This window comes from Pezoporus occidentalis, unplaced genomic scaffold (genome assembly GCF_034315485.1).
Source record: "Pezoporus occidentalis ecotype Australia unplaced genomic scaffold, CSIRO_AGI_Poc_V1 ctg19, whole genome shotgun sequence".
Lineage (NCBI taxonomy): Eukaryota > Metazoa > Chordata > Aves > Psittaciformes > Psittacidae > Pezoporus > Pezoporus occidentalis.
Window position 1 is genome coordinate 1,643,839 of NW_026913748.1, and position 26,954 is coordinate 1,670,792.

General features: G+C 43.2%; 1 protein-coding gene across 9 annotated transcripts in view; it reads right to left on the minus strand.

Annotated features, from left to right (window-relative positions):
• Nucleotides 1-6,168: 6,168 nt before the first annotated feature.
• The window catches only part of TBXAS1 (thromboxane A synthase 1), a 238,982-nt gene continuing 218,196 nt past the window's right edge, over nt 6,169-26,954 (minus strand). For 8 of the 9 annotated variants that reach the window (XM_062616406.1, XM_062616407.1, XM_062616405.1 and 5 more), the window contains 4 exons: nt 13,281-13,369; nt 10,776-10,913; nt 7,484-7,646; nt 6,169-6,852 (listed from right to left, as the gene is read on the minus strand). In XM_062616406.1, coding sequence (XP_062472390.1) covers nt 6,778-6,852; nt 7,484-7,646; nt 10,776-10,913; nt 13,281-13,369 — 465 coding nt within the window. In that variant the 3' untranslated portion in view covers nt 6,169-6,777. The remainder of the gene's footprint in view (nt 6,853-7,483; nt 7,647-10,775; nt 10,914-13,280; nt 13,370-26,954) is intronic. The other variant, XM_062616410.1, reaches the window with a different exon arrangement.

A 26,954-nucleotide genomic window follows, 5' to 3' on the forward strand; every position in this document is an offset into this window, starting at 1 on the left:
GGCCCTGTATCCAGGTCCCCGTTAAACCGGGGCCCTGTATCCGGGTCCCCGTCGACTGGGGCCCTGTATCCCGGGTCCCCGCTAGTCGGGGCCCTGTATCCGGGTCCCCGTCGACCGGGGCCCTGTATCCGGGGTCCCCGCTAATCGGGGCCCTGCAATCCGGGTCCCCGCTAGTCGGGGCCCTGTATCTGGGTCCCCGTCACCCGGGGCCCTGTATCCCGGGTCCCCGCTAGTCGGGGCCCTGTAATCCGGGTCCCCGTCGACCGGGGCCCTGTAATCCGGGTCCCCGCTAGTCAGGGCCCTGTAATCCGGGTCCCCGCTAGTCGGGGCCCTGTAATCCGGGTCCCCAGCGACCAGGGCCCTGTTGTCCGCGTCCCTGTTCGGGCACCATTTGTAAGCGGCGAGGAGAAGCAGACAGACCGACCCAATATGGGTGATAAGCAACTTCTACTTTATTTGTGACGCAGTTCACACATATATAGGAGTGGTATTCAGCCACTCCTTCTCGGCACAACAGTATTGGTTAGCCCCCACAGCTTCCTCCACATTCTCCTCCCAGGTCCGGTCTCCGGCCACCAGTGGGGGCCACCCCCTGCCTTGCTTGCACAGTCCTCCAGAACTCTATGGTCCTGCTCTCAGAGTCATTCTGCAACAGGGTCCATCCTTGCAAGTTCTTTACTATGAGGGTGGTGAGGCCCTGGCACACGGTGCCCAGGGAAGCTGTGGCTGCCACATCCGTGGCAGTGTTCAAGTCCAGATTGGATGGGGGTTTGAGCAGCCTGGTCTAGTGGAAGGTGTCCCTGCCCATGGCAGGGAGTTGAAACTGTATGAACTTTAAGGTCCTTTGCAACCCAAACCATTCTATGAAGACAGATGGCACACTAGCAGAAGCAAATAACTTTGCTGTGCCAGTAGTGCAGTATGGAGCAGAGTCATTTATGAACCCCTGGCTCCTAACCCACTGGGCTGGGTCAGTGCCTGGCAGCCAGCCATGGTTAACTCACCACACCATTTAATGGGTTTAATCTGTGATCAGGTCTGTCATGGTATTCTGGCTGGATTTTATGAGATGTAGGTGTTGGCAGCAGCAAAGGACTGGCAGTACACTACTCTGGTTGGATACCTGCAGCCTGGAGAAGTTGGGGTGGTGGGTAAGAGTAACTTAGGTGTATGGCACATGCCAGTTACGGTAGTGTGCTCAGTGCTGGAGAAGACTTGCATTTTGCTTCTAAGAAACTGCTGTACAGCATTGCCTTTGAGCCAAAGGGCATGTGGGAGTTGTAGAAATGCTGTTCGACTTTGCAGTACTTCCAGCACAACATCAGGAGAGACAGCTATTACATGGTCAGTGTTACTGGTGCTTACCTGTTTTACCAGGGGATAGGTAATCCAGCTCCCTCGTCTTAAGCAGCCATAGCACCCAGCAGTGCAGGGAGCAAACATCTTGGAGACTGATCAGACTTATCACAGTTAGAAGAAAGAAAGCAGGGCCAGTGCAGACTTAGCACTGAAATAAACAGTTTGCAAGTCGGCTTTAAATTCTTCTAGCATATTTACTACTGGAAATGCACAGAAAAAGAATATTAGGTGAAGCTGTGTCCAAGATTGGAACATGGTTTAACAAAGGGAAATGAGAGGGTGGCCACTGCAGAACGATCACATGCAGAGAGGAAATTCTGCAGTTTAATGCCAGGTAAGAATAAATAGTTCAAATTTGCAAGCAGTGACTCATGATAACTTGTAACATCCAGCTTTGTTTTTCTAGGAATACTATTTATAAAGTGCAAAGCTTTAAAGGTTTTCTGTATCAGCAGTCTCATTAAAAATACCATTTTATACTGACACCTTTCTGTAATCATTGCAAAATCCAGAAGATGGTTTTAATAGAAGCTTTCCTTTCCTAAACAGCTTTTGCTTTGTATCGGCTGTCAGAGAATGACTGAGACCCTTTTGTAAGACAGACATGCCGAATTTTAAACAAACCCACAGCTCAGCAATGCAAGACAACACACTTTCTGAGGAGAGAAATTATTTTAAATCTGCTTCCTTGTTTCTCCCTAGACTCAACTGCTGTACCAGTGTCTGGGTTTTGGCTGCGATAGAGTTAGTTTTCTTCCTTGTAGCTGGTGCAGTGCTGTGGTTTTGACTTTCAGCCTGGGAACAATGCTGATAACACCAATGTTTTTAAGTTGTTGCTCAGTAACATTTAGTCTGACCAGGAAGTTTCTGAGCCTCATGCTCTGCCTCATGCTCTGGGAGGAGGGGAAGCTGGGAGGAAGCAGAGACAGGACACCTGACCCAAACTAGCTAAAGGGGTATTCCATACCACAGCACATCATCCCCAGGATGTAAACTGACGGGAGTTGGCTTGGGGGGAGCTTGCTGCTTGGGGGTGGGCTGGACACTGATCAGTGGGTGGTGAGCAGTTGTACTGTGCATCGTGTTTGTTTGGTTTTGTTTTTTCCTTTTTTAGTTTTATATCACTTTCCTTGTTATTTCCCTTTTTTTTACTATTATTAGTAGTATTGTATTGTACTTTATTTTAGTTATTAATCTGTTCTTAACCCATGCATTTTACATTCTTCTGATTCTCCTCTGCATCCAGCCCAGGGGGTGAGGAAGCAGGGGTGGCGTGTGAGCAAGCAGCTCCATTGTACTGAGTTACTTTCTGGGCTTAAGCCACGACAAACAGAAAGGCTGGTAGCTGCTATAACTTTGGGATATACAGTTATGCATTGACGTTGTAACTGTAAGCATACAGCTTATTTATTTATTGGAGGGGTTCTTATGAAGCAGACAACTCTGCTTATGATCAGTTTGGGCTCATGTTACAGGGTTGCACAAATGCACTGTGATTAACATGCTATTACCAGTTTCTGTTCTGGAGAGCTGCTGTCAGTCATATTTGGATTTTTTCAAATATATGCTTTCAGGGGGCTAGAGCAGTTCTGGTCCCTCAACATGGCTTGGTTTTTAGGTATGTTTCTGAGCCCACACAGCTAGGATGAGGGCCAGCATCATTAAGTGTCCTGGTAAAATGTGTGTGTGGTGTCTGGTAACTGTATCACTATGAGGGTGCTGAGGCCCTGGCACAGGTTGCCCAGAGAAGCTGTGGCTGCCCCATCCCTGGCAGTGTTCAAGGCCAGGATGGATGGGGCTTGGAGCAGCCTGGTCTAGTGGAAGGTGTCCCTGCCTATGGCAGGGGGTTGGAACTGGGTGAGCTTAAGGTCCCTTCCAACCCAAACCATTCTCTGATTCTATGATTATGATTATGCTTCTGTTCAGTCCCAGAAATATGAGTTCAACTACTCTATACATTAGTGACACCTTCTTGGGTAACTATTGAGGATATAAACAGCATTGAGACAAGATGTACAACAGCCCTTACGTGAACATATGGAAGAAAGGTACAAGCTTGATTTAGGCTTGGAGTATTTGGTAAAATACTGCATGCACAATGACCTGATAAGTCACATAAGGAAGAAAAAGAGGAAAAAAATAATCTGATGAGACAAACATGCCTTTCATAGCTGTCTTGAGACTGGAATGAATGTCCTGCTTATTCATGTAGGTGAGAAGTTTTTAAGCAAAGCCCATCCAAATTTTTGCCAGTTGTATGTATAAGCTGTATAGTAAATCAGCTGCCAGCACATTTTCAAGAGGGAAAAATGATGGATAATGTGTAAAAATTAAAGTATATAAGGTGTGTTTCTTTTCAAATAAAGGACATTCACTCCATCAGTAAGTCATGTAATCAGTACATCTGTAACCAGGCACTTCTGTTTTAGCATGCCATTGATGCTCCATGGAAATAGGAACAATTCCAAGATTCCCAGGTCAGTACTTCACCACTACTACCTGTAGAGCTCTGTTTAAAAACAAATAAACCCCATGAAAGACAAAATCTTCCAGGAGCCAGATACAGTAATTTGATCAGTAAGGCAGCATGTGGGAAGAAGGCAGCAAAAGGTGGTTGCTGGAGAGAAACTTGGGAACTAGCTAGGGCTCAGTGAGCAGATGGCTCCTTCCAGCAATCCTTGCAGTAAAGCTGAGCAGTCAGCCTCTTCCTCCTGCTGCCACACTTCTCTGTGCATGCCATCAAGAGGGATGCTGTACCTAAGGAAACCTCAAGCAGAGTATGTTAGCAGGGAGAAGGTGAGCACTCGCAAAGAACCAGAAGGTGCTTCCTCATTTTTATGGCCATAAGAATTTCTTGCTATTATAAAAACTGTCAAAAAAAAAAAAAAAGAAGAAAAAATACATAAATTTTAAAAAGGACCCAGGGACTGAGACCATCTCCTCTCATAGTTTTGTTGTTGTGGTTTAACCCTAGCCAGCAGCTAAGCCCCATGCAGCCACTCGCTCACTCCTCCCAACAGGATGGAGGAGAGAATCGGAAGAATAACAGTGAGAAAACTTGTGGGTTGAGGTAGAGACAGTTTAACAGGTAAAGCAAAAGCCATGCACACAAGTAAAGCAAAACCAAGGAATTAATTCACCACTTCCCATGGGTAGGCAGGTGTTCAGCCATCCCCAGGAAAGCAGGGCTACATCATGAGTAACTGACATGGAAAGACAAATGCCACTTGTCACTCTGAACATCCTCCCTTTCCTCCTGCTTCCCTCACCTTTATATGTCAAACACTGTCATATGGCATGGAATATCCCTGTGGTCAGTTGGGGTCAGCTGTCCCTGTTGTGTCCACTCCGAACTCCTTGTGCACCCCAAACCTGTTCACTGGTGGGGAGATGTGAGGAACGGAAAAAGTACTGACTCTGTGTAAGCACTGCCCAGCAGTAACAAAACATAAATCTAAAACATAGCCCTATACTAGCTACTATGAATAAAATTAACTCTATCCTGGCCAAAAGCAGCACAGTTGTACAGCCAGCTAGTTTGTGGTGTACACTGTAGGAAATGTTTCTTTTTTTCCTGGTCAATTGCTCACTGCTGTGTGATGCTTCACTAGCTGTATGGTGATTGAAGGGCTTTGTAGAGGAGTAGGAAGGAGCGGGGGGAGAATGTGAAGAGTGAAACTGTAGGCTTAAAGTGTAGGTTTAAACTAACAATAGTGTGTGTGTCTTTAAACTAACAGTAGAATAGACCAAACTGTTCTAACTTGCTAACACATAGAGAGAAAGGAATGTTCGGCTGACGGGGGAAGGAACATCACAGAACTGATAACAACTAAGGAGACAGTAAATAAGACCAGGGTGCTAGCCTTCAAGATAGCAGAGTGGTGCCCATTGTGGAGCAAGACTGGAACAGAACAGAAGCAAAGACATACCAACTGCTAACTTGGCACCAGGACCTTGTGAACGTGCACAGGCTCTGTCGTCATTCAGTAAATGCAGTAAGGAAGATTATCGGTGACCAGCAGAGACCCCCATGCAGCAAGAAAGTGCATGAGTAATTACAATTATTATAATTAGTTCCCAGAAATCTCATTAATATGTAAATCATTTCCTGGAAACACTGTGAATACGCATGAGTTTGCTGAATATACAGCTGCTGCTGGCAAGCAATGGATGCGGTCACCTTTGCGAAATGATTCGCATGTGTGCCCAGCTCTGCAATAAAGAATGCCTGCTTTCTAAAACTCCAAATTGAGTCTTAGAGAGTTTCTCCAACCGATTTTTATGGTAACAAAATCATACTGCTGCTTTGGCTGTGAAGATGCATGTGTGCAGCCATACAGCTTGAATGGATCTATGGCACTGTTGTAGCTGGCAATCAGACAAGTTCCTTCCTAAGTGGAGTGAGGCACTTGGGACATGACATGCTCCAGGGTCACATAAGGAATCAAGTGAGCCGCTGGCACTGATGATCCTGGGTCCGATTCTCTTGCCATTGGCTCTAATGCATGCAGTGGTCTTAATTTCCTTGAGACAATGAGCTAGAAAAGGATAGTGCCAACTGCAATGCTTGAAAAGGAAAGGCCTCAACATGAAGCAGATGTTGTACCAACTTCTTCAAATTATCCTTAAATTTCCTCCAGACATCCTGCTTTCTTTAAATACATCTCTCTTTTCCACCTATCCAACAGTTCAGTAGCCAGCAGAATGGCTGTCACCTCATGTCTTTGGGCTTAGCTACTAGAACTTAACTGGTAAGCAGGGGAACACTTCATTTCTCTTCAGTCATGTTGATGCAATGAACCGAGTGCAAATTTTTAATCTAAATTTATTTCAAATTACTTCAGAAGTCTGAAAAAGGTGTAAGTCCTTCCACTTTACAGACACAGGGAGAGATTAAGCATTGTGCAGGAGACTCAGCTTTGATTTTTAGCAGATAAAGTCCAATGCACTGGCTCCCAGGTCTTCTGCTACAACTGAACTGTGGTGCCTCTTTTTTTAGAGTAGGGACTTGTAAGTGTATGGAAGGATATATGAAATAATCAATTGTAATAAAAAAATCTATTGTAAATTGTGCATACATTTAATACCTGCTCCATTTATTGAAGTTAAGCATGAAGAAAGCATTCTTACAAATGAGTAAAAGGAAGTGTGATGTAGAAAAGCAATTGAAAGTGGGATGCTTCTTTACAGGTACTATTCACAGTGACTTGAAAACCACCAGAAAGACTGTGGAGCCCTTGTCTCACCAAAAAAAGGGTTGGGTGGCTCTCCCACAGGATGGCAGTGAGGCCCCACTTTACTGACCATCAGTGGGACTTAGGCTCCTACCTGTCTTTGGGGTTTAGAGAAATAATTATACCCAGAGAATCACTGAACAAGGGGTTCCATCCCAGAAGGCTTTGGGATATACATTTTCTCTTAGCGAGATTCTAACATGATGTAGACTCCATTTTTCGGTCCAAGTGTAGCTTTTGATTTCAGCTGCAAAGGAATCTGAAAGAAAAAAGGATCATTTTATGTACAGGTGTACGTATTTGTTTATGTGTGTACAACACCCCCATATACAGACAGACATTTTTGCTGGGGGACCAATTCATACCAGGATTACTGTGGAAGCTGTAAAGTACTTGTTCTATAGCGAGCTGTGGTAGTGTAATATTAAATAGAATTTACACCCGGAGGCTGAGGCAGTAGTTGCCCAGGTACACTGCAGATCTGAACAGAAAGAAATTAACTCTATAAACTCTACTGCTGCTGAGTAAGTGCCAGGTGCAATGTATATAGCAATAAGAATAACCTGAAGTGCTAATATCCCATGACAGATGTATGCCCATTCTCAGCCTGTGTAAATCAAGGGGTTTTGACTGTGGTGTTCCTATACTGCTCTCCATTAAGGCAGGGCTGTGTAACCGTTTATTTTGTTGGAAAAATTGTAAAGGTTAAATGAAGCTTTGATTAAAACTAGCAGTCCAGGCCTCTTGTCCCTCCTCATTATGGATGTGGCTCTACCAGTTTTCTCAAACTACGAGGAAGTCACAAAGGCAAGTCAGACATCCTTTCTAGGAAACACTGTCAACTCCCTGAAGTTGACAAGTGTGGCCTTTAAGTGTCTGCTTGTACAAACCTCAGTCTCTGGGCAGGTCTTAAATTGAAACTTCTGCAAAATCCTCAGCAGAGTGATTTTTGTCTCCAGCAATCCCATTTTCATGCCAATGCAGCCACGTGGTCCTCCTCCAAAGGGTAGGTATGCAAAGGGATGATGTTCCTTCTTAGCCTCCTCTGTAAACCTAGAAGGTACAGAGATGGAAACGGGTTCAATAAATGCTTTTTGCTCCTGATTCCATGTTTTTAATTCACATTTCAAAAGGTGGCTATTTCAATTGGTCTTAACGGACAGGTCAAGGGCACTATTGACAGGTTGTGTCCTGATGGGGATGACACCCTTAAGTAAACAGCTAATCAACTTACTGCCATCAGCCCTTATCAACTGGTGATTCCAGGAGAGGACAGACAGACATTGCTTTCAATCTACCTTTCATGAATTGCTTTCACTTCATGACCATGCTCAGCAGAATGATAACTTTAGGTGCAGACATACTATCTCTGTTGACCTTTGCATGTATGAGGAAGAGATTACAGCTAAGAGGAAACTAAGGGGCTGCAATTTGAACCATCGCTTCCTTGCTATACAACATGGAGACAGATCAATGGGAATTTTTCTTTGTAGCTTGTAAGGGGAGATGAATTCTCATGGGATTGACTAGGCCATGGCAGATAGTTATAATTCAGTAGAGGACCTCTCTCTGCTCTTGGTCCAAAGGGACCAGTTTCCCAGTTGGGAAACACTGAAATTGCACACAATTCTGTTCTTAGAGCTGAAGTACCTCAGCCAATCGTACAGGCTGATTAATGTGTCAGTCTGTATGCAGATGCAGTTCCACATCTAGCTAGCTTTAAAATACTTGATCAACCATCTAGAAATGAGTCTTTTTTTTTTTCTCAAGGAAGGAAATAAGAATTCCTATTTGAACAGCAGTACAAAGAAAAAAATGAAATCTGTTTGCCAGCATCTGCAAAGATGGATGTACATTGGGCAGAATATGTACAGATGAGAATACAGAGGCTGAGCCAGTATAAGTTATTAAGGCCAATGCATAATAAACAAGGCGAGCCTCACCCTGGCCTGTGCTGAGTCACTGTTCAGAGTCGTTCCTTAAAACAAGCAAACCTTTACACCAGTGACATCACCCTGGAAATAAACATAGTCCTCCCATGTCTTAAGGTATTTGGAGCTGTCCTGGTAGTACAAAACTACTTATCCAGTTCTGCATGTGGGTGGAAACTCTGTTCTTTATGTATGGGGTCATCCCTGAAAATCTCTCATCTGTTTGGATACAGTTTGCAAGAAATTTAGACTGCTATGGCCTGGAGATCTCATGCAGGGTAGAAAGAGATAAGGTCTAAGAATCACAGAATTATTAGGGTTGGAAAGGACCTTAAGATCATCTACTTCCAAACCTCTGCCGTGGGCAAGCACGCCTCACACTAGACCATGGCACCCAAGGCTCCATCCAGCCTGGTCTTGAACACTGCCAGGGATGGAGCATTTGTCATTTCTTTGGGCAACCTATGCCAGTGCCTCACCACCCTCGCAGTAAAGAACTTCCTCCTTGTATCCAATCTAAACTTCCTGTTTAAGTTTGAACCCATTACCCCTTGTCCTGTCACTACAGTCCCTGATGAAGAGTCCCTCTCCGGCATCCTTGTAGGTCTGCTTCAGATACTGGATAATATAGTCTATTTTGAAGTTAGGAAAAAAATAATACTGTGTATTCTGCTAATCCCATCCCCACACTTATATATCCTATATAAGATTGGGATACTAGTGCAAAAAGTACTATAGAAGCCCATAATTTGAGATTAAAGGACTATTAACTCAGGTACTGAGCACTGTTGCATATCTCATGCAAACAGGTTAATGCAGTTCTTGCCTTGCTCACCCCCATATATCATTCTGTTAAATTTAAAGTCTCCCTTGTGTTATTCTTGAGGCAGATTTCAAAATGAAACATTAGGGGGGAAAAAGGCTGTAGCTGAATTAATTTATTTTTTTTAAGATCTTATTTTATAATTCTTACTAACATTACCAACTAATACAATCTGAGGAGAGAGTTAGTAGTTATGCTTCATTCCTCAGGGATACTTCAAAAGGAAATTTCATCTCAGATTCATAACAAACAGCACCATACAAGTCAAGGGGACTACAGCCCCCACTATCTGTTTTACCCTGTAATGTACTTTCATAGTATTGTTAAAGTGGTGAATAAACAGCATTTCTGAATAAATAAAAAAACCCCTTAGACTAGTTAGTGCTAAGATTCTCCCACAGCAAAAGCTTCTCTAACCCTGTCATTACTCTTCTTTATGGTCTTAAGGTACCTGATAGAGCATATCCCAAGATTTGCTCCAGAGGGAGCATTAGGCAAATGCATTTACACCATACATATGTTGTCTTACTGGCAAAACCAGTTCTAGGCTGTCTGCCTTACACCGAGTTTGTGGAGCGTGCACTTGTTTTCTTATCAGACTTTTCAACATAGTGGTAACGTAATGCAACTGCTCGCAGAACAGCTTAAAACAGAGATGCCTGTGAAACTGAATTGTGCTTCCACACAGCACCACATCAGCTGAAACTTCCCCTGTAAGCTCAACTCAGCATCTGTAAGACAGAGCAGGGTACTAAAACATAACTTGACAGTTTCTCCTTGACCCCAGCTGAAGAGAATAAATAAATGCTGGATGTGAATGTCTTGCCAAGCAGATCTAAGAACCCAGGATCCTAACTTATGGACAGAAAGCAAATTCCCAGTGGGAATAGATGGGATAGGTTCTCCTGATACAGTGTACTTACACCATTACAAGATCTCAGGTGAAACGACTGCTCTAAACCAGCCAGGAGCTGGACAAGTTTCCTGAGTACCTCCATGCCAGTGAATATACTATCTCACTTCAGAATTTCTCATCTGGAGGAGACACTATTTGCAGCACCTGATTTGGGAACAGGTCTGAAACACTGCACCACATTTCAACCTCGACCAAACCTCACACCCTCTGTGGGTATTTGATGGAAATAACATTTTTATGACCTAAATTAAAGTCTACTCCTCTTGGTGGAAATTCAGCTTTGGGTGAATAGTGGGTGACTGTGGCTGTGATGGACCATCAGAATCTGGTGTCTCCACTGGACAGGCTGGAGTCCTCTGCCCACCCTTATGTGTAAAACAGGATTTAAGGCAGGCCTTTGATCTAAAGATGCCCAGTTGGAACTAGATAACCTTGAGGTCCTTTCCAACCCTAACCATTCTATGATGAAATAAGGACTTCAACCTAAGAATGGAAAGCATAACCCCATGTACCTCTCAGGGATGAACTTCTCAGGCTCTGGCCAGAACTCAGGGTTGTGGTGGAGATGTCCAACTGCAGTTTCAATGACAGCCCCAGCTGGAATACGCTGCCCCAGCACTACACAGTCTTTAGCTGCTTCCCGAGTGAACCTGAAACGGTAAGTGTCATGTATCCCAGATGATTAATAAAGGTAAAAGTTCAGCTGGAGGGAACCATAAAATAAATCTCTTAGCTGGACTGACCCTGCGATTTCAGAAGTAACACATTCCCAGCAGGTAAATACCATTGCTGATGCTAGTGTCTTCTCTGGTTACAATCATCTCCACCTACAAGCACACAGCTCCAACCCAGCTGGCTAACTTTTGTCCTTTTAACAGTGAAGCATTTCTGGTTTCTTAGTTTTCCCCAAACATTTACTGTCAGACTACAATTTTGTTGCTAAAGTTGGTTTTAGGCTGGTTCTTAATGAAAACTGCAGATGAAATGTGTCAGTCATCTCTAACAGACAGAAAGATTATGCTGGTTTGCTTTCAGGAGAAAATTGGATCAAATATAGTTTTGAGTTTGTTTATTTGAGAAGCTTCCTCACGTTGGGACAGCAAATGAAACTTAGCAAGGGATGTTTTTTATATTAGGGCTAAGTGTTCTGCTGCTGCTGCTACAAAAACACAACCAATTCACAAGCTTTGGAAAGTTATTTCACATACGCTCATCAAAGACAGGCATGATACAACAAAACTGCGATTTCCTCACATCTTGTGGTGATAGGTGACAGAGTAGGACTGTCCTTAGGAACCTTATCATGACAAGAAGACTAAGAAAAGCCACCTGCCAAAGCTCAGCTTGGGTGTGTAAACCTTCTAAGAAATAGCGTGTGGGTGCACTTGTATGGTGGCAGATCCTGATCCAGATCTTTTGGTGCTTGTGTGGTCACTGCAGACTGCAAACCAGCCCAGACCCAGATGAGTGTCCTGCTATCTCAGCCTAGGTGCTATTCCCCAGTACTAGCTTGGAGCACAGGGGTGAGAACAAATGCAGGAGCTCCCTTTGCTGCTCCCTGTACTGTGCCTAAGAAGTAGAACAAAGATTTCAGTTTCAGGGCTGTCAGTCTGGTATCATTACAGGAACACATTCTTTCCTCGCTGTCATACATCTCTGTCTTTCTTATAGACAAATAAACAATAAGAGGCTCCAAAGCTGGAACAAAAGACTGGCATGCTAAAAAACACATTGACAAGCCATCCTTCCCATCCTTACATGAATTTGGTGATAGTGGAAACATGAGTTCTGGGGAAGAAAGTTCTCTGGCTATTAAGTTCATTTTTTAATAAAACAACTCATAATAAGCTTGGCTGCTACTGACTTTTCCCCTAACTCAGCATTATCTTTGTCACAAGCAATTAACATCTTTCTGAGGTACTGGGCTGTCCTATCTGTTCCACATCCATCAGAATAAAAGCCAAATCAATAAACACCACTGACAATGCCAACTGAAACTTTGGAACAACTTTGCTCCATTTTCATTCTATTTCCTATCTGACAAGCATTGATTGTTTCCCAGTGTTTCAGCTAAAGCTCAAAGATCTCAGATGCTTTAACTGGCAAAACAATTTCTACTTACATTACGCCATGTATAACATAGTAAAGCCCAGTCATCTCATCCAAGAGCAAATATCTATGACAATATTTTTTGCTTGTCTCTGAACAATTCTGCAGACATCCATGGAGAAGTCCTGACTTCTGGTCTTTGTGAACATATAAAAGAGAGTATGATTTTAAGCTTTTTTCTCTTAAGGTGCTTGCTGTCATGGGATAAACTTTTCAGAGACTCTCACAGCAAGTTCAGTTTTGTCTTCTTTCCACATTTTTCCCAGCTTCATAAGGAGCAGTGCAACTGGCTGGCCACTTTGAAAAGCTCCATTCTTAACATTTGAATTTATCTTGTGATAACTTGGAAATTTGACAGTTTTCTAGCTTATAAGATTAGTCTTGTGTGAATTGGGGCAAAACTTTCAAAATATAATGGCTGTAGCCATTAGCTACATTTAGTTATATTAGTATAATACAGCACAAAGTGCAAATCGGTAGGGGCCCAAGTTAAACACACATGTAAAATACAGCTTTCTGAGTGTGCAACACTTCCACAGATCAAGGCTTTAATGACCAACAGGCTAGGGTAGGTCTTTGTTCCATATCCCTAAAGCCTGAGGCATATGGAAGCAGCACCATCCAGCTTTGCAGCCAGTCCTGCTGCAAAATGGCTCCATCCTCTAGCCTTGGGGGATGTGAAGAACGGTGAGGAAACAATCTTGGCCTGTATGTTGTAAAAAAGTGCTTTAGAAATACCAGTATTGGCCAGTCTTCCTTCGATAGGCTATTTTATATCTTTCAGATGCACAAGCAGTATTGACATTGGAACAGAGACCAAGGGCACGTTGGTCTTCCAACAGCAGATTTCCATTTTATAGAGCTAGGAATCTACCCTGTGGAATCAGAAGTGGAAAAAAAAAGAATACCTGAATGCAGGTGGGTACATGCGCAGTGTCTCTGCAATCACCATGTCCAGATAAGGGAGTTCTTGTACATTGCTGTAATCAGGAAGCATCTGAAAAGGCAGGGAGAAAGGAACAATTACATTTTCTTACATTTAAGTGCCAAACTCATGTCAGATGAGTTTTAAACCATCCATTTTTTTTTACTGGGCATTTTTCCTGTAGAAGAACTCGATGTCTCATCTAAAACAGTAAATGATAAAATTATCCAAAAATGTGGGCAGTAATTAAATGTGTGTATAACATTCATTTCATCATCAAAATGCTTTGGTGTGCAGCCCAGCTGAAGATATAATAATAAATCAGCTTGCTAGGAATTATTAGAAACAGAGTATTACAGAGAGCGTTAATAGCTACAACAGAGCTATTGTTTCATACATGCACTAAAATCTTCACAGGACCCTTGTGTCTTCCCAAAGACAAGAGCATGGCAGACCAGGAGTGTTTTGTTCACAAGAAATAGCAGGTCCTTCAGTTATTCTTGTTGAGGTTGGAGCAAACCCTTTCCCAGTTATAGAAATGAACCAAAGTGCTAATGCTGTGATGCCTGCAGAGGGGTGGGAGATGGCACTGGAAGGAACGGGCACCCTGATGAGGAACAGCACACAGTGGTGAACTGCACTGCTGAGTAGACAGGGAGTAGAGGGGGCTGAAGTACAGCTCAAATCCCACTTGGAAGGATTGCAATAGTGCCTGGGGAGAGAAGTCTCTTTCCTTCCGTGGCTGCCCCTTGTGTAATGCTGCTTACTTTTGCATGGCAGGCAAATACCTGAGCCCACACACGTGGTTTGTTGGTCTACAAAAGCACCTGCCCCTTGGCAACAACTGGGGGTCACTAAAACCCAATCAGGACTGTAGCTTGGAAGACTTTGCCCTCTGCCAGGCAGCAGTGACAGTCACCAAACCACAGATGACCACCAGCAGCAGTGATATGACTCAGTGCGTGGACAGAGAATTTCTCCCACTTTTTCCTTTCCTGGTAAAAGGACAATTCCCCTGTCTTATTCAGTGCTCTCAGCAGAGGGCAGCCAAAGTACATCTAATAACCTCGTCAGGAAAGCAGAGTTTTGTTTTAAATTAGAGCATCTCCTAAAGACTGACACAGAGTAAATTGGAGAAAAGCACAGACGTCAGACTAGACTAAACCTTTTATGAAGATTTGGGGCCCCTGCCGTTCATGAAGGGGACTGGATTCCATCCTTCCTTTATTTACTACAGCACTTTTCATGTATAATGCATATTTTATTGAATTTTCATGCAAAAACATATGGTACATACTGAAAATACTAAGCAGAGAACAACTCCAGATGGTATGCAGAAAAGGCGTACAATAGAACAAGGATACCTTGCTGGATTAGAGTATCCCACTTATTCAGCACTAAGCCACCATGCACCATTTCACATTAACTGATCTTTTCTAGGCAGGAAATAGATACATTCTATTATCCCCGGTTTGGGGCTCAGGAAAGAAAAGGAAAAGCAGAAAAAGTAATTTGCACAGGCTGAGCAGAACCAGTGTGTCTGCTTCTATCGTAGAGAAAAAGATGCAACTCAGTTTGTCAATAGATGAAGTATTTTGTCAGTATATGTCAAATATTATCAATACAGGAAGCACAGACTGCACTGACAGCCTTTCAATGTTGCTTTTTTATTGCAGTAGTGTCTACTAACTCAACCCTTTGGCTTAGGTCGATGGTTATCAGAAAAACGACTAGGAGACTAAAAGCCCCAAATGGCCACAATGTCATGAGAACCATGGCTGAAGGCTGTGCTAGGAGCTGTGCTCCAATAATGTGAGTAGCTAAAAACAAAGACAGAAGGATGATTTTTAGCAGCTCTGTTTTGCAGAAAGGGATCCAAGGGCTTCCTGATTTCACATGGGAAATTGGTAGCAGAGGCTGGAAATGAACCGTGATCAGGCTTAAATTTCAGGTCTTTGTGGCAAACCCACCTTTCTCTATGACTGCATAGTTTGCTCCGTGCTTCGATGACAATGCATGCTGTGGTGTGTATTCATTTTTTTATTTGTTTCTTGCAAAATTTACATCTCTCTTTCAGAACTTTCCTCTGTCTTTTTCATACTGCTCTCCTGCATCTCTTTGAATCCTGTGTCAGCATCTGAGTCCTGTCCCTGCAATCCCTCCTGATTTCATCGCTGAAGGAAGAGTTCCGGCTCAGAGTAAATGAATGGTGGAGCCAAGAGCACACTGCGATGTGTTCGATTCTCTGAGCCATGCTCTTTCCACTGGGCCTTCCTGTCTCTCTCATAATCCCTCTACTTACTTTGGAGTCAATAATTAAGATAATTATATGGTAACCTGATATAATAAGTAGCCACTAAATCAAACCATACATCAACAAATAATAAAACACTAAATTATGGCGGCTTTGATTTGCTCTTTCAAATAGCTTCTATACCTTTAGGGGATTAGCTGTTCAGAAAACAAAAGAAAGGTGTAAAACCAGCTGATTTTCCTTAGAAGAAAATTCCTTTTGCTTACATAAATAAAAAGGGGTCAGTCAAATGGCAGCACAGTGAACTCTGCTATCTTCAGCATGGCAGACACATCAGTCATTTCCTACATTTGATGCAACTTAATTACTGGCACTTCCATGCTTTTAGCATCAAAGTAGTTGAACCTAATTTAGTACTTGTTTGCAAGGTCTGACCTACAGCTGCATAAAGTACACACCAGCCAAGTATCTCTATTTAGGAAGGACAGTTTGCTGCTTTTTTTTCCCTTTCAAAGAAAATATTTTCCATTTGTTTTTCCACTCCCGCTCTTCAAAATATTCCTTTATCCAAGCACATTTCAAAGGAACTTGAATATGCTTTTCTCCCAAAACGTCCCTGTTTATATCTTTTAACTGCTGGCAATTTTGCTGGGGTGGCGGATGGCGTTGCGCAAAGATGACACTTTAACCCCCTGCCTGTTACTTAAGATTAGGTGCCTTTTCATTAACAAGTAGAGATGTGGGGGGAGAAAGGAGGCATCACATTGCATGTAATTAAACATCCTGTATTTTAATTTTTCAGCCACTGCTTTGCACAGCAGTTTTTCTAATGCATCTTTTCCTGTTGGTGTGGAAGTGAAATGGCCATATAGCATCTTGTGGCATTTCTCTGTATGCATGTTTCCCCTGTTTAATTTCCAGAAATGTGGTGGTACACCTTCACCCATCCCAGCCCGTTCAATCACTTCTGAGGTCCAGAAAACATGTAGTTTGGCCACAAACTCTCCTTTATGACTGACAGCAAATCCCAGGACTCTATTCCTTAGAAAGAGGTGGGAAATTAATTCTTCACCCCACAGAGTACCCTGAGGTGAAACAAAAGAAGTGATTATAAAATTGCGTATGTGCTACAAGGATGATGTGTGTTTTAATCCCTATATAAATTCCAAGAGAGATAAGTGCCTTCAGATCCACCTCTGCTTTTCAGGATTAACATTTTCAGATTTAACGTTTTCTAGGCAGGCCAATCTATTTTTTGCCACCACCCTCAGTTAACTTTTAATTCCTCAATGAACATCAAGGGAATCCAAGTGCTGACAGAAGAGGTCTGGCCAATCTTTCTGCTGCAGTTTGAGATGTTACTGTTCCCAGTTGCTTGCTCTTCTTTGCTGGCTACGGTTAGCGTCACCACAGCCAAGTCAGCAGAAGGGAACATATGCCTGCACCTCAGCTGCTTCTATACAAACGTCCAGCATGAACCCATCTTCAGAGACAGTTTAAGACGAGATACTAACTTTTCCAAAAAGTAGCTGACAAGTGAGGCACAGATCCTCCTCTGCCACGTTTGTTTTGGGAATGGTAATCCAAGTACACATCAGTGAATAAGAGATTTCCACTTATCCTATTGGTCATGGTCTGGTGATGCTCAGCAGCCAGAAATGAAAAAAATCAGGGGGAATTTTGTGAGTCTGACAGTGTGACGTGCACCTGAAATCAATTTGGAAGCAGCAAAGGCTGCAGAGACCACATTCCTCATAACTAGCACTGCTGAGTCATGGCCTTATACTGAACTGGCTGCAGTTTCTGAGCAACTGCAATCCCAATCAAATGCCTCATGGGCAGGTGTGACTGTGACAAAGTCCATGTCAGAGGGATGACATGCAGATCTGCTCAAGTGCAGATGCAGATACATGACTTATCTGTGTATGCATAGCCACACAGCCCACATCAGCTCTTGCCTTGCCCAAAATGCAGACTTTGATAGCAATGGAGTAGGAGGCAGTGAGTCAAAATCAAGCCAGCATCACCCCAGTGAATCTTACACACTCCCTTTCAAATTGCCCAAAGAGCTATTCAGACCATAGCCATAGCCAGGATTCACAAACAGGTCAATAATGTTTCTTGATCTAACGAATCAAAAGCTGCTGATAGATCAAAGATTCTGCCTGAGGTTTTGACCTTTCTTTGGTCACCTCTAGAGCTGCTTATCCCCTAGCAGAACTAGAGGCCATATGTCACGCTCAGCTGGGAAGAGAGGGAAGAAATGCAAGAATACTGTGCTAAGTTAGGGTTGCCCCACGACAATCTTGCTAACAACCATATCAAGAAAGGAGAGGTTAGAGACAGGACAGCACTCAAAATGCAGATCAATGAACAGAAGTGGTGGCATAGCTTAACAGGCACCTATCTTTAAGTTGCTTAAAGAAAGCCTGTTTCCTGTTTTTCCTCTACCACAGCAACATGTTGAAATTACCTGTTAAGCACCAAACTAAAACCTCTCTCCAATGTCAGGGAGAAAAATAGGGACGAAGTTGATGAAGAAAAAAGAAAAATAAAATTCTTGGCTTTATCCTCAGAACTTGGACCAAATACTGAAGGTAGTCCTCATGAGATACTTAGTGCAAAACCTCTCCCCCTGCTGCCTTCTGTCCACCCTGTGAATGGTGGCCAAGTGAGATGTCTCTGAGGTGTGGCACCAGGCAGAACCAGCCCTTAATGATGGAAAAACAGGACCCTGAATATCCCAAGTGCCACTTGTCCTAGGAGGCAGGGCATGGAAGAAAGTGTTGCTTTAAGACACACTGCTAGGCCATTTCCAGTGACAGAGGTCTATAGAAAGGTATCTTCTAGCAAAATCAAAAGTTCTTGACTATAGAATTGAGAACAAGGTTCAGGAATGAAAAATAGGAGAACAAGCCTCATTTCCATATTAAGATGCAGCAAAAACAGGCTTCCTGAGCTGCCTAGCACTTCTCCTCATGAGTCCTTACAGCACACCTTGGTAGTACTAAAGCCTCAACAGCAGCATTGTGACTCCTCACATGGCCTCAGAAATGAACATTAAAGCAAGCCCTCAGCTCCACCCCCTCATAACTCTTTCTTCAGAAGGAAGCAAAGGCTATCCAAAACATGTATTCCCAAGCTTTGCCTTTGTTTCTTTATTCCACACTGGTTACCTGCCACCTCTCATCTGCTTGGGTTGTCATTCAAATGGAAATGCAGCACGAAGGCTCTCACCCCCACCCCTGCTGGGTGCTCACTGGGTTTGGGAGCATTACTTTGCTCACAGAGGCACCTCCCAAGCTGCAACAGCACTCAGTTCTTCAGATATCTCAAACAAACTCCTTCCAGCTCCTAAAGACTGTGTGTGCCAGATAAACCTTGTATTAAATCTCTTTGTTCGAATCACCTGCTAGTCACACTCATACCTCCTCTAAATTCACCCTCTTGCCATGTCCATCACCATGCAAGTTGCATGAGCACAGGCAGAGGCAGGTGCTGATTCACAGGTCAAGTTCAGAGGTGGTGGGAAAGGCTGGTGCACTAGTTATGCACTGATAACCACATTACATGCAGACCTTGCAGCCAAATTTGCTCTGTTACTTTGGTGCAAATCCACACAGCTCCCTGGGGTTGTATCAGTGTTAAGGGAGAGGAAAATGCGGTTCTAAGCATGTACCAAATAGTGCTGGGGAAGGAGCCAGAAAGTATAAAGTTACACCAGTGTTGACTCTCTTTAATGTTACTTTGGTTTTCAAATCAAAGACTTCAGCTCCTGACAGAAGACAGACCTCCACTACCTCCAGTAGCTTTGGCGGTGCTAAAACAAGGTCTTTGTAGCATCGCTATTCACAAGGAAACTTCTGTGAGATAAAAATACTTCCTGAAACTGAACAGTGGCCCAAAACCAAACAGATAAACACAAAAGCTGCCACCAAAAAGGTCAGAAATTCTCTTCCACCTACATTACAACTGACACATGGTGATCAGCAAGAACAGAATGAGTGCCATCAGGTAGAAGGTCTGGAAAATAAAGGCAGGAAAAGAGAAGAAAATCACTAAGGAAATCCTTTTATGAAGCAAGCTACAAAGGAAAAGAAAGGAGAAAAAAATAACCTGTTTCAATCTCAATTTTGTGTATTTGTCAACTCCACCTAGTCCCAGATTCCCATGCCAAGAGAAATGGGTGCCCTTAAAACAAAAAGTGAACAAATAACTGGGAGTGAGATTGGGCAACTAAGTCATGAAGGAAGGGGCAGGTACCCAGTGTGCTGATAGTGCCCAGCCAGGCAGTTTTTCGTATACAATTACTCTTGATAATACTATTTTTTTTCCCCTTGTTGGGTGGAGGAGAGCAGCTCCTCTCCCAGAGTAGCTCCCTACCTGTATGCAATGTGTGCCTTGCTCCAGCTATTTCTGGATGTGATATAATCCCCGGCCATGCATTGCAGCAAGCTAAGCCCATCAGAGACATGGAGACTGCCTGTTTCTCACCTCCTTACAAACCACTCAGCCCCCAGGAAATCCCCCTAGTTCCCTCCTCAGCCCACCAAGGCTCCAAAGTCTCTCTTTCTGCACTTGTCTGACACAATCAAAATTTCTACTTGGGTGGCAGAAATGCTGAATGGTGAAGGATCCCACTGGGAGGGAGGCAAGGAGGAAATTAAACAGGAGAAAGGACTGCCAGAGGCCCAAAAGGCTGAGAAAGAGAATTATAAAACTGGGGTAGGTCTGTCCGAAGGGCATGTCACCAGTCCAAAGCACATTAAGCACTAAAGTTCATGCAAGACTTAATCCTTCCTGCTACAGAAGTGTCCCTTGATGGCTGCAGCAGATCCAGAGGAATAAAGAGGAGGGATTTTTTTTTCCCTTCTCAGCAGACATTCATGGTATCACATAAGAGCCAGATGATTTAATTTAATCATTCCTGCTCCAGCTGGTATTTTCTGTATGGAGGTGACAGTGCTTTAAATTAGGGACTTGCATATAAAAGGCCCGTGTGCTTAGTTTAATCAAATGTTCATTTCCTCACGTTACATTTATATTAAAAGGCATCAGCATGAATTTTTGTGCTGCAAATAGAGGCTATCATATGGGCTATATAGTGAGGTCCTCTTCAGTAGTCCTTCATCTCTATGGCCTTGTATGCTTGGCAGCCTTATGTACTGAGAGGTGACTCAGCCCCAGGCCTGCAGTTTAGGGAAATATGCCCTAGAGAGCACAATCCAACCTATGAGGAGAGCAGAGCTTTACACAAAATAAATTACATCAGTAATTCGCCCTTCTGTAGATACTTAAATATGGGCTGGAGCCAGTGGCTGCTTAAGTCATTGGCTTCAGCAGTTTCTCTGTGAGACCTTTTCTGAATTAGTAAACAGGCAAACATTCACAGAAAAGAAACTGCAAGATTTTCCCATCACTCAGCATAATTATTATTTGCTCTGACAAGGGCAGGTCAGTTTTAATATCATACAACATTTATGTAGTGCCTGATGCCTTAAAAACATTTTATGTGCATTAGGTGCAGTACAACAATAACAAAACTTTGCCTTTCCATAGTTGTTTTTCCCCTGAGGTACACGCATAGTTTAGCAAACATTAATTAGTTGGTCATCTTCCAAACGCATGTGTGAGGTGCTCCTGGTAAATACACCCTCCCTGTACACTATGGGCCAGCAGAGGTGCTGAAGACTGAGGCCAAAAATTTACAACCTCAAGAGGTGGGCACCCAGCAACTGGAGCCTTTGTAAGCAGCCTGGTATTTTTTCAGCCTCAGCATGACTCCTGTAAGTAAACAGGCAAATACTGCTCCGAATGCATAGACTTAAAATGACCAAAAGAAGAAAGAAATCCATTCCACGGCATTTAAATATATCTTAACCAAAAAGGAGCTTTGTTTGTTTTTAGCTGCCAAGATCATAACTCAGGGTTCAGCCTGTCCTTGAGAAACTAATAGTACTAAAATGACAGAAAATAAATCAGCTTTTCTGGTGTCAAAGCTCCAGCTCCTTTCTGTAGACATCTGCACCTCCTACCTAGTACAGGTAAACCTAAAAGTCAAAGCCACATCTAATTGTAGCTCCAAACTTTAGCATATACCCTTTCTACAAGGCATGAGGGGAAAGTTTGCTCTTGTTGAAACTTCTCACATTTACCTGAAAATATACAAAACGGGTAAAAATTCTCTTCTGACTAAAGCTATTCAATGCCTTTTCCTCTTCTGCTCCCTTTGGAAAGTGCTGACTGCCTTGGGTACAACAAAGCAATTTACAATTGGTATGTGAAAAAACTTGATAGCACTTGAAACAGCTTTTGTATTTTTTCCCTCCAATGCATGAAGAGGATCTTTACAAAAAAACCCCAACAACTACATGCCAGTCCAAACCCCACTACCCCAAGCTCAGTGGGGAGCTGGCTGTGAGCAAGGGTGACTGCTACCATGACGCTATCCTATGACAAACTTCTCTAGATGTTTAGATAAAGCTGTCTGTGATGAATCCTGGCAGATGTCTATTCAACAATTTCTTTCCTTTTCTTCCCTTACTTTATCTCTTCCCCATCTGGAAACGCAGAAATTTCCCTAAGCCTGTTCACGCTTAGATTTAGTGAAGCCATCATGGTGTCATGTTCTGGCACCGTTTCGTATCTTTGCTTTCCTCTACCCTTTGTAGAGCAGCATGGCACGGCTGTCCATCTGTTTATGATTTACTTCACACAATGACTTGGTCCTGATTACACTGATAAGCACAGTAGGTTATTTGAGGGCCAACTGGACCTCTGTAATGACACTCAAACTGTACCCAAATTGTGGAAAAGTTTCCAGTCAAAAAAAAGGCCAGTGGAAAAACTCCACCAGGACATCCTCCAAGAGAGCCTTCCTGTCCTTAATCCCAGGAAGTAAAACAAAAATATTAATTCTTTTTATGGAATTCTTCTGTAATTATTAGTGTCCAAGTGATCCACACAAACTGAAGAGAAACCAAGACCTGGGCCTTTCTGATGATTAAAGATGCTTACTGGAGAACAGTTTATAAAGAACAGCATTCAGTTCAGGAGGCCACAAGGCGGCCATTCATGATCTCCTTTAGCAGAGCCTTGAATCACGGAGTCAGAGGAACTGTACCCATTTGCACCACCTGAGGATAAAGCCTGGGAAGCATAGTCATCACGGGGAGACTGCCTTGGGTAGGAGGCCCCTTGGCACATACTGAATCACTGGCCCTTGTGAGCCCATGAGAGTGAAGGGGAAAAAAAAGCACAACCCAAAAAGCTGCAGAATGAAGTCACAGGGTCAGCAGTGAGAAAATACAGAATTAATTTGTAATCTGACCAAGGTCATTTCTAGCATGTTTTAGGATGATATAAGACTTTATGGGGAAGGCAAATGGAAAGTATTGCTCACAGTTTCTTCTGCTTTATGACTAAGCTGCTTTGGCCTTTATTTATTTATTACCTCACAGTTCAACAACAACCCTGGTGTGAGGACCAATTTGCTGTTCTTTTTCTCTTGCTTCTCAAGGATATTTTGCTTCTTGAACCTGACCCTTTCCTGTCTCAGTACCTGGCTACCTCACCATATTTCCAAGGATACCCTTATTTTTACAATTCCCCAAACCTCACCTCTGCACTATGATTTCACTCACAGCCACACTACTTTAATATCTAGCATTTTGATCTTTTCTCCTTCTTTTTCAAAGCTCTATCCTGCATCAAGTCACAAAAGCCCTGGGGAACCTGGCCAACACGGTGGTACCTACTTGGATTTGAGTCAGCCCTGACATGGGGACCATTCCATCTAGTCTGCAAAGGTGGCACCCACAAAGTGACGCATTTGCTGAATCATTCAGCACAAAAGAGCACTTTCACGCCAAAAAAAGCACATAAACCATAGTGTTCTGCAGGGGGCTCCCTAGCAATTTTGCCTATATAAAAGATGGTATCCTTTGCCCTTTATAGCATGAGTTGTGACACAAAGATCTATAGATATCTATAGATGGGTTAATTTGTAGGGAGGGATTTTCTGGGAGTACAAAGACGGAGCACAGCTGTAGGCTTTTCCTGTAAAGGCCTTGTCACACACACAAGAGCAGCTAGGCATACTCAGAATATTACCAGCCCCGATCACTCAAACATTATGAGAAAGGCCCCAACATACTTAGAAATCGGCTGGAAAACACATGAGATTTATGATAAATATTAACATTTTGAACTTCATGTGCCTTCTGGCTTCTGAACTAGAACTCATGTTTCCAGTCTTACCTTTTTCATCCAGAAACCTTTTCCCTCCCCCTTTTTTTTAATTGGTTGGGTTTTGTTTTAATAATGAAAGATGAGATTCTGGTTATACACCTGACTTCAGGGCTGAGTGATTTGAGAGAACAGAAAACAAATACCAGAAACTTGAATGCGATGGCAGGATGCTGGTAATATTCCATTTACAGAGCACCATGGGCCATCCCTGCCTGCCCCTTGGCCATCTGCTGCTAGCACTCGGCTAGAATCACACAGACCTTTTAAAAAAAGCAAAAACTCTGCAAGACTGAGAACTTCATGTGACTAAACACCACAGAAGAGGAAGCTGCCCCTCAGAGTACCCGCAGTTTTGTAGCACATGGGACTTTTTTTTTTGCGGGGAATGTTACTCTAAGCGGGGCTTTAGGGATCAAGCATCTAACCCCTCTTGAAAATGCCGAACTTGGTGCCTTGGCAAAGCGTGACACAGAAAGAAATCGAAACATTCAGACTAAGTCATTGGGGGGGGAGAACTGTGCTGAGTCTATATATAGCATTTTGTTTCTGCTGGGCACTAGCGGGGGGAAGGGAGGAAGTGAGGGGGAGAGAGGGAAAAGAAAGATAAATTTTGGTTGCTGCTGTCATACACAGATCTGCTTATCTATGGCTGAAGCCCAGACAGCTGTGTGACTCTAAATGAAGAAATTTAATTAAAAAGTAAAAAATGAAAATCAGCAAGAAAAAAAAACAGAAAATAGGAATTCATGCTTCCCACACCTACCCAGATGTATAAATAGAGACTATCTGACTGATGAAGGGTGCTTATTATTTCTTTGACTTCCATGTGTGTAAAGAAACCTACAATTCTTTCTAGTGAACAAGCATGATAATCACAAAGCCAATGGCACACTGCTGCTATTCCAACTTTGCTGCTCTAGTTTAAATGACATTGTGCAACATCTTGGTAGTCCCAGTCATATAATACCCATCAACTCTAAAAAAAGAATGGGGTTTGGACCAATTATGAAGGAAAATATTTCGGAAACCAGGTTACTTGGGATCATATTCTGCCTGAGTTACATCTCTTGTAAGAAACACACTGGGAAAAACTGAAGTGGATGTGATTCCTTTTTGCACCTCTTGCATACTTAGACCTGCCTTCTGCCAGCCTAAGTTAGAGCAACCTCACAGTTTTCCCTGCCTTAGCTCCCAAGGCATTTGCGATGCAGCTCAGAGGAGCCAGAGCATCTTGCACTTCTGTCCATACCCACTGCTTTTCCTAACACATTCACTTCCCATTTCACATTATGGCACAGTGAGAGAGACTGGTATTAGTACTTTTGGCCTCTCTTCATGTGCGCACACATGTATGCATGTGTATTTTCTGTAACACATCCATCAATTTGAAATGGCATAAAAATGACAAAAAAAAACCCCACAAGATCTTTATATCTCAGAATATTCAAAGTGTCAGCGCTGCAAAGTCAGAAAATTCATTCCAAGTCCTATTTATCTAGGTCAGGATGTGGGAAGACTTCTCTTTTTGTGTTCTGCATATGTACGTCACCACTTCTCCTTGGTACTACACAGGATGGAAACTGAAGAGCCAGAGAAGATGACAGCTTGCTCCTTGCTTCTAGTGGACCTGATAGAAAAATCTCTTTTGTGTTCCATATAATGGAGTCTTGTCTCATCTCTACAACAAGAGATGCTTCAACCAGTATATGACAAATACTGTGCTGACAGTACATGTATGTAGCTCTGCTTCAGTGCCACATCACCACTGGCTCTCCTTTAAAGCAGAAGAGAAAAGCAGCCTGCAAAGCAAGGAACAAATTAACAAAAGGCTTCATTTATCTCCAGCTGATACCAACGTGACAGCAGGAAATGCGGGGTCAGATTCCAGGCACATTATTGCGAGGGCAGGAGGAGCGCAGGGAGTAGCTGTTGTGTGGCAAAGCCATGGCACTCGCAGTCAGAAGGTCAAGTCCTGACGCAGCTTTCCAAGTAAATTTGGGAAAGGCTCTTCCTCTTCTCCAGCACAAATTTTAATAAGACCAGTAACCCTGAACTGTGAAACTGTGAATATCGCTGGCATGCTCAGAGGCAGGCAGCATATGAAGCTTCTGAACAAACCTGATCATTACATGGCACTAATAGTAACTTTGGTGGGTGTTTGGGATTTTGGGGGATTTTTTGTTGTTTTGTGGGTTTTTTTTAAGTCCTGGGTAAGGCAAGTCTTGGCAGTTAATACTGATATTATGTGAAATACAGGTAAATCTTGAATGGACAACAAAATTGTGGACAGACTGCCAGAACAGGAATTTTGCACATTCCTTCTGTGCAAATAAAGAAGTGAACTTAACCCACCATTAAAGCTTTGCTTTATGATGTGCAATGACTGGGGGAAAAAAGTTGTAATGGGTGTTACACTCTTACCCACACACAAGCAACAAATAGGCAAAGAAACTCACCATTTTCCTACCTTTGCATGGAAAAAACAGCTGGAATTTTAACTTTAAGGGAACTGCTTTCAAGGTTTATTTGTGATGCCCTTAGGTCCCAAACAGAGGTTGGGAACCAAGGGGATTCACCCTGCTCTCTCCACTTCTATCCTCCCAAATCATGAAGAGAGAACCATACATTGAAATTGCTGCTGCTCTGGGACCTCTGGAAGAAGAACCATACCAAAAGTGCTCATCAAGCAGACGCCAGGCCAGGCTCCTGCAGTCAGTGTCAGGGTGCAGAAACTGGGCTCTGCCACTCTCATGTCCCACACTTCCCCAAATCCACGGTGGAGGTTGTCGGGACAAGGCAATGCCACTCCATCACATGTGGCACTATCAGTGCACCTCTGCTCCAGCCTGATAATGCTTCCCTGTTTGATTATCTTTTCCATCATGCATTTCTTATTTCATTAAGGGGAGTTATTAATAAGGTGATTCAGGAGTGGTAGAATGCTGTGAACCCAGAACTACCACAGTGAGGGACAGAGCTTGTGCTCTGCTTGGTGTCAGTGCACTCCCTCCTTGCTGGAGCTGAAAGATGGCTCGTGTTCAGAGAGCGCTGTGCACAACCAGGCTCCAGACAGGATGCAGCATGCTTGGCTCAGTGGGAAATGAAAAGGATACAGGCTCTTTTGTCAGCTCGACTTGGTCTTAATAATGTTTA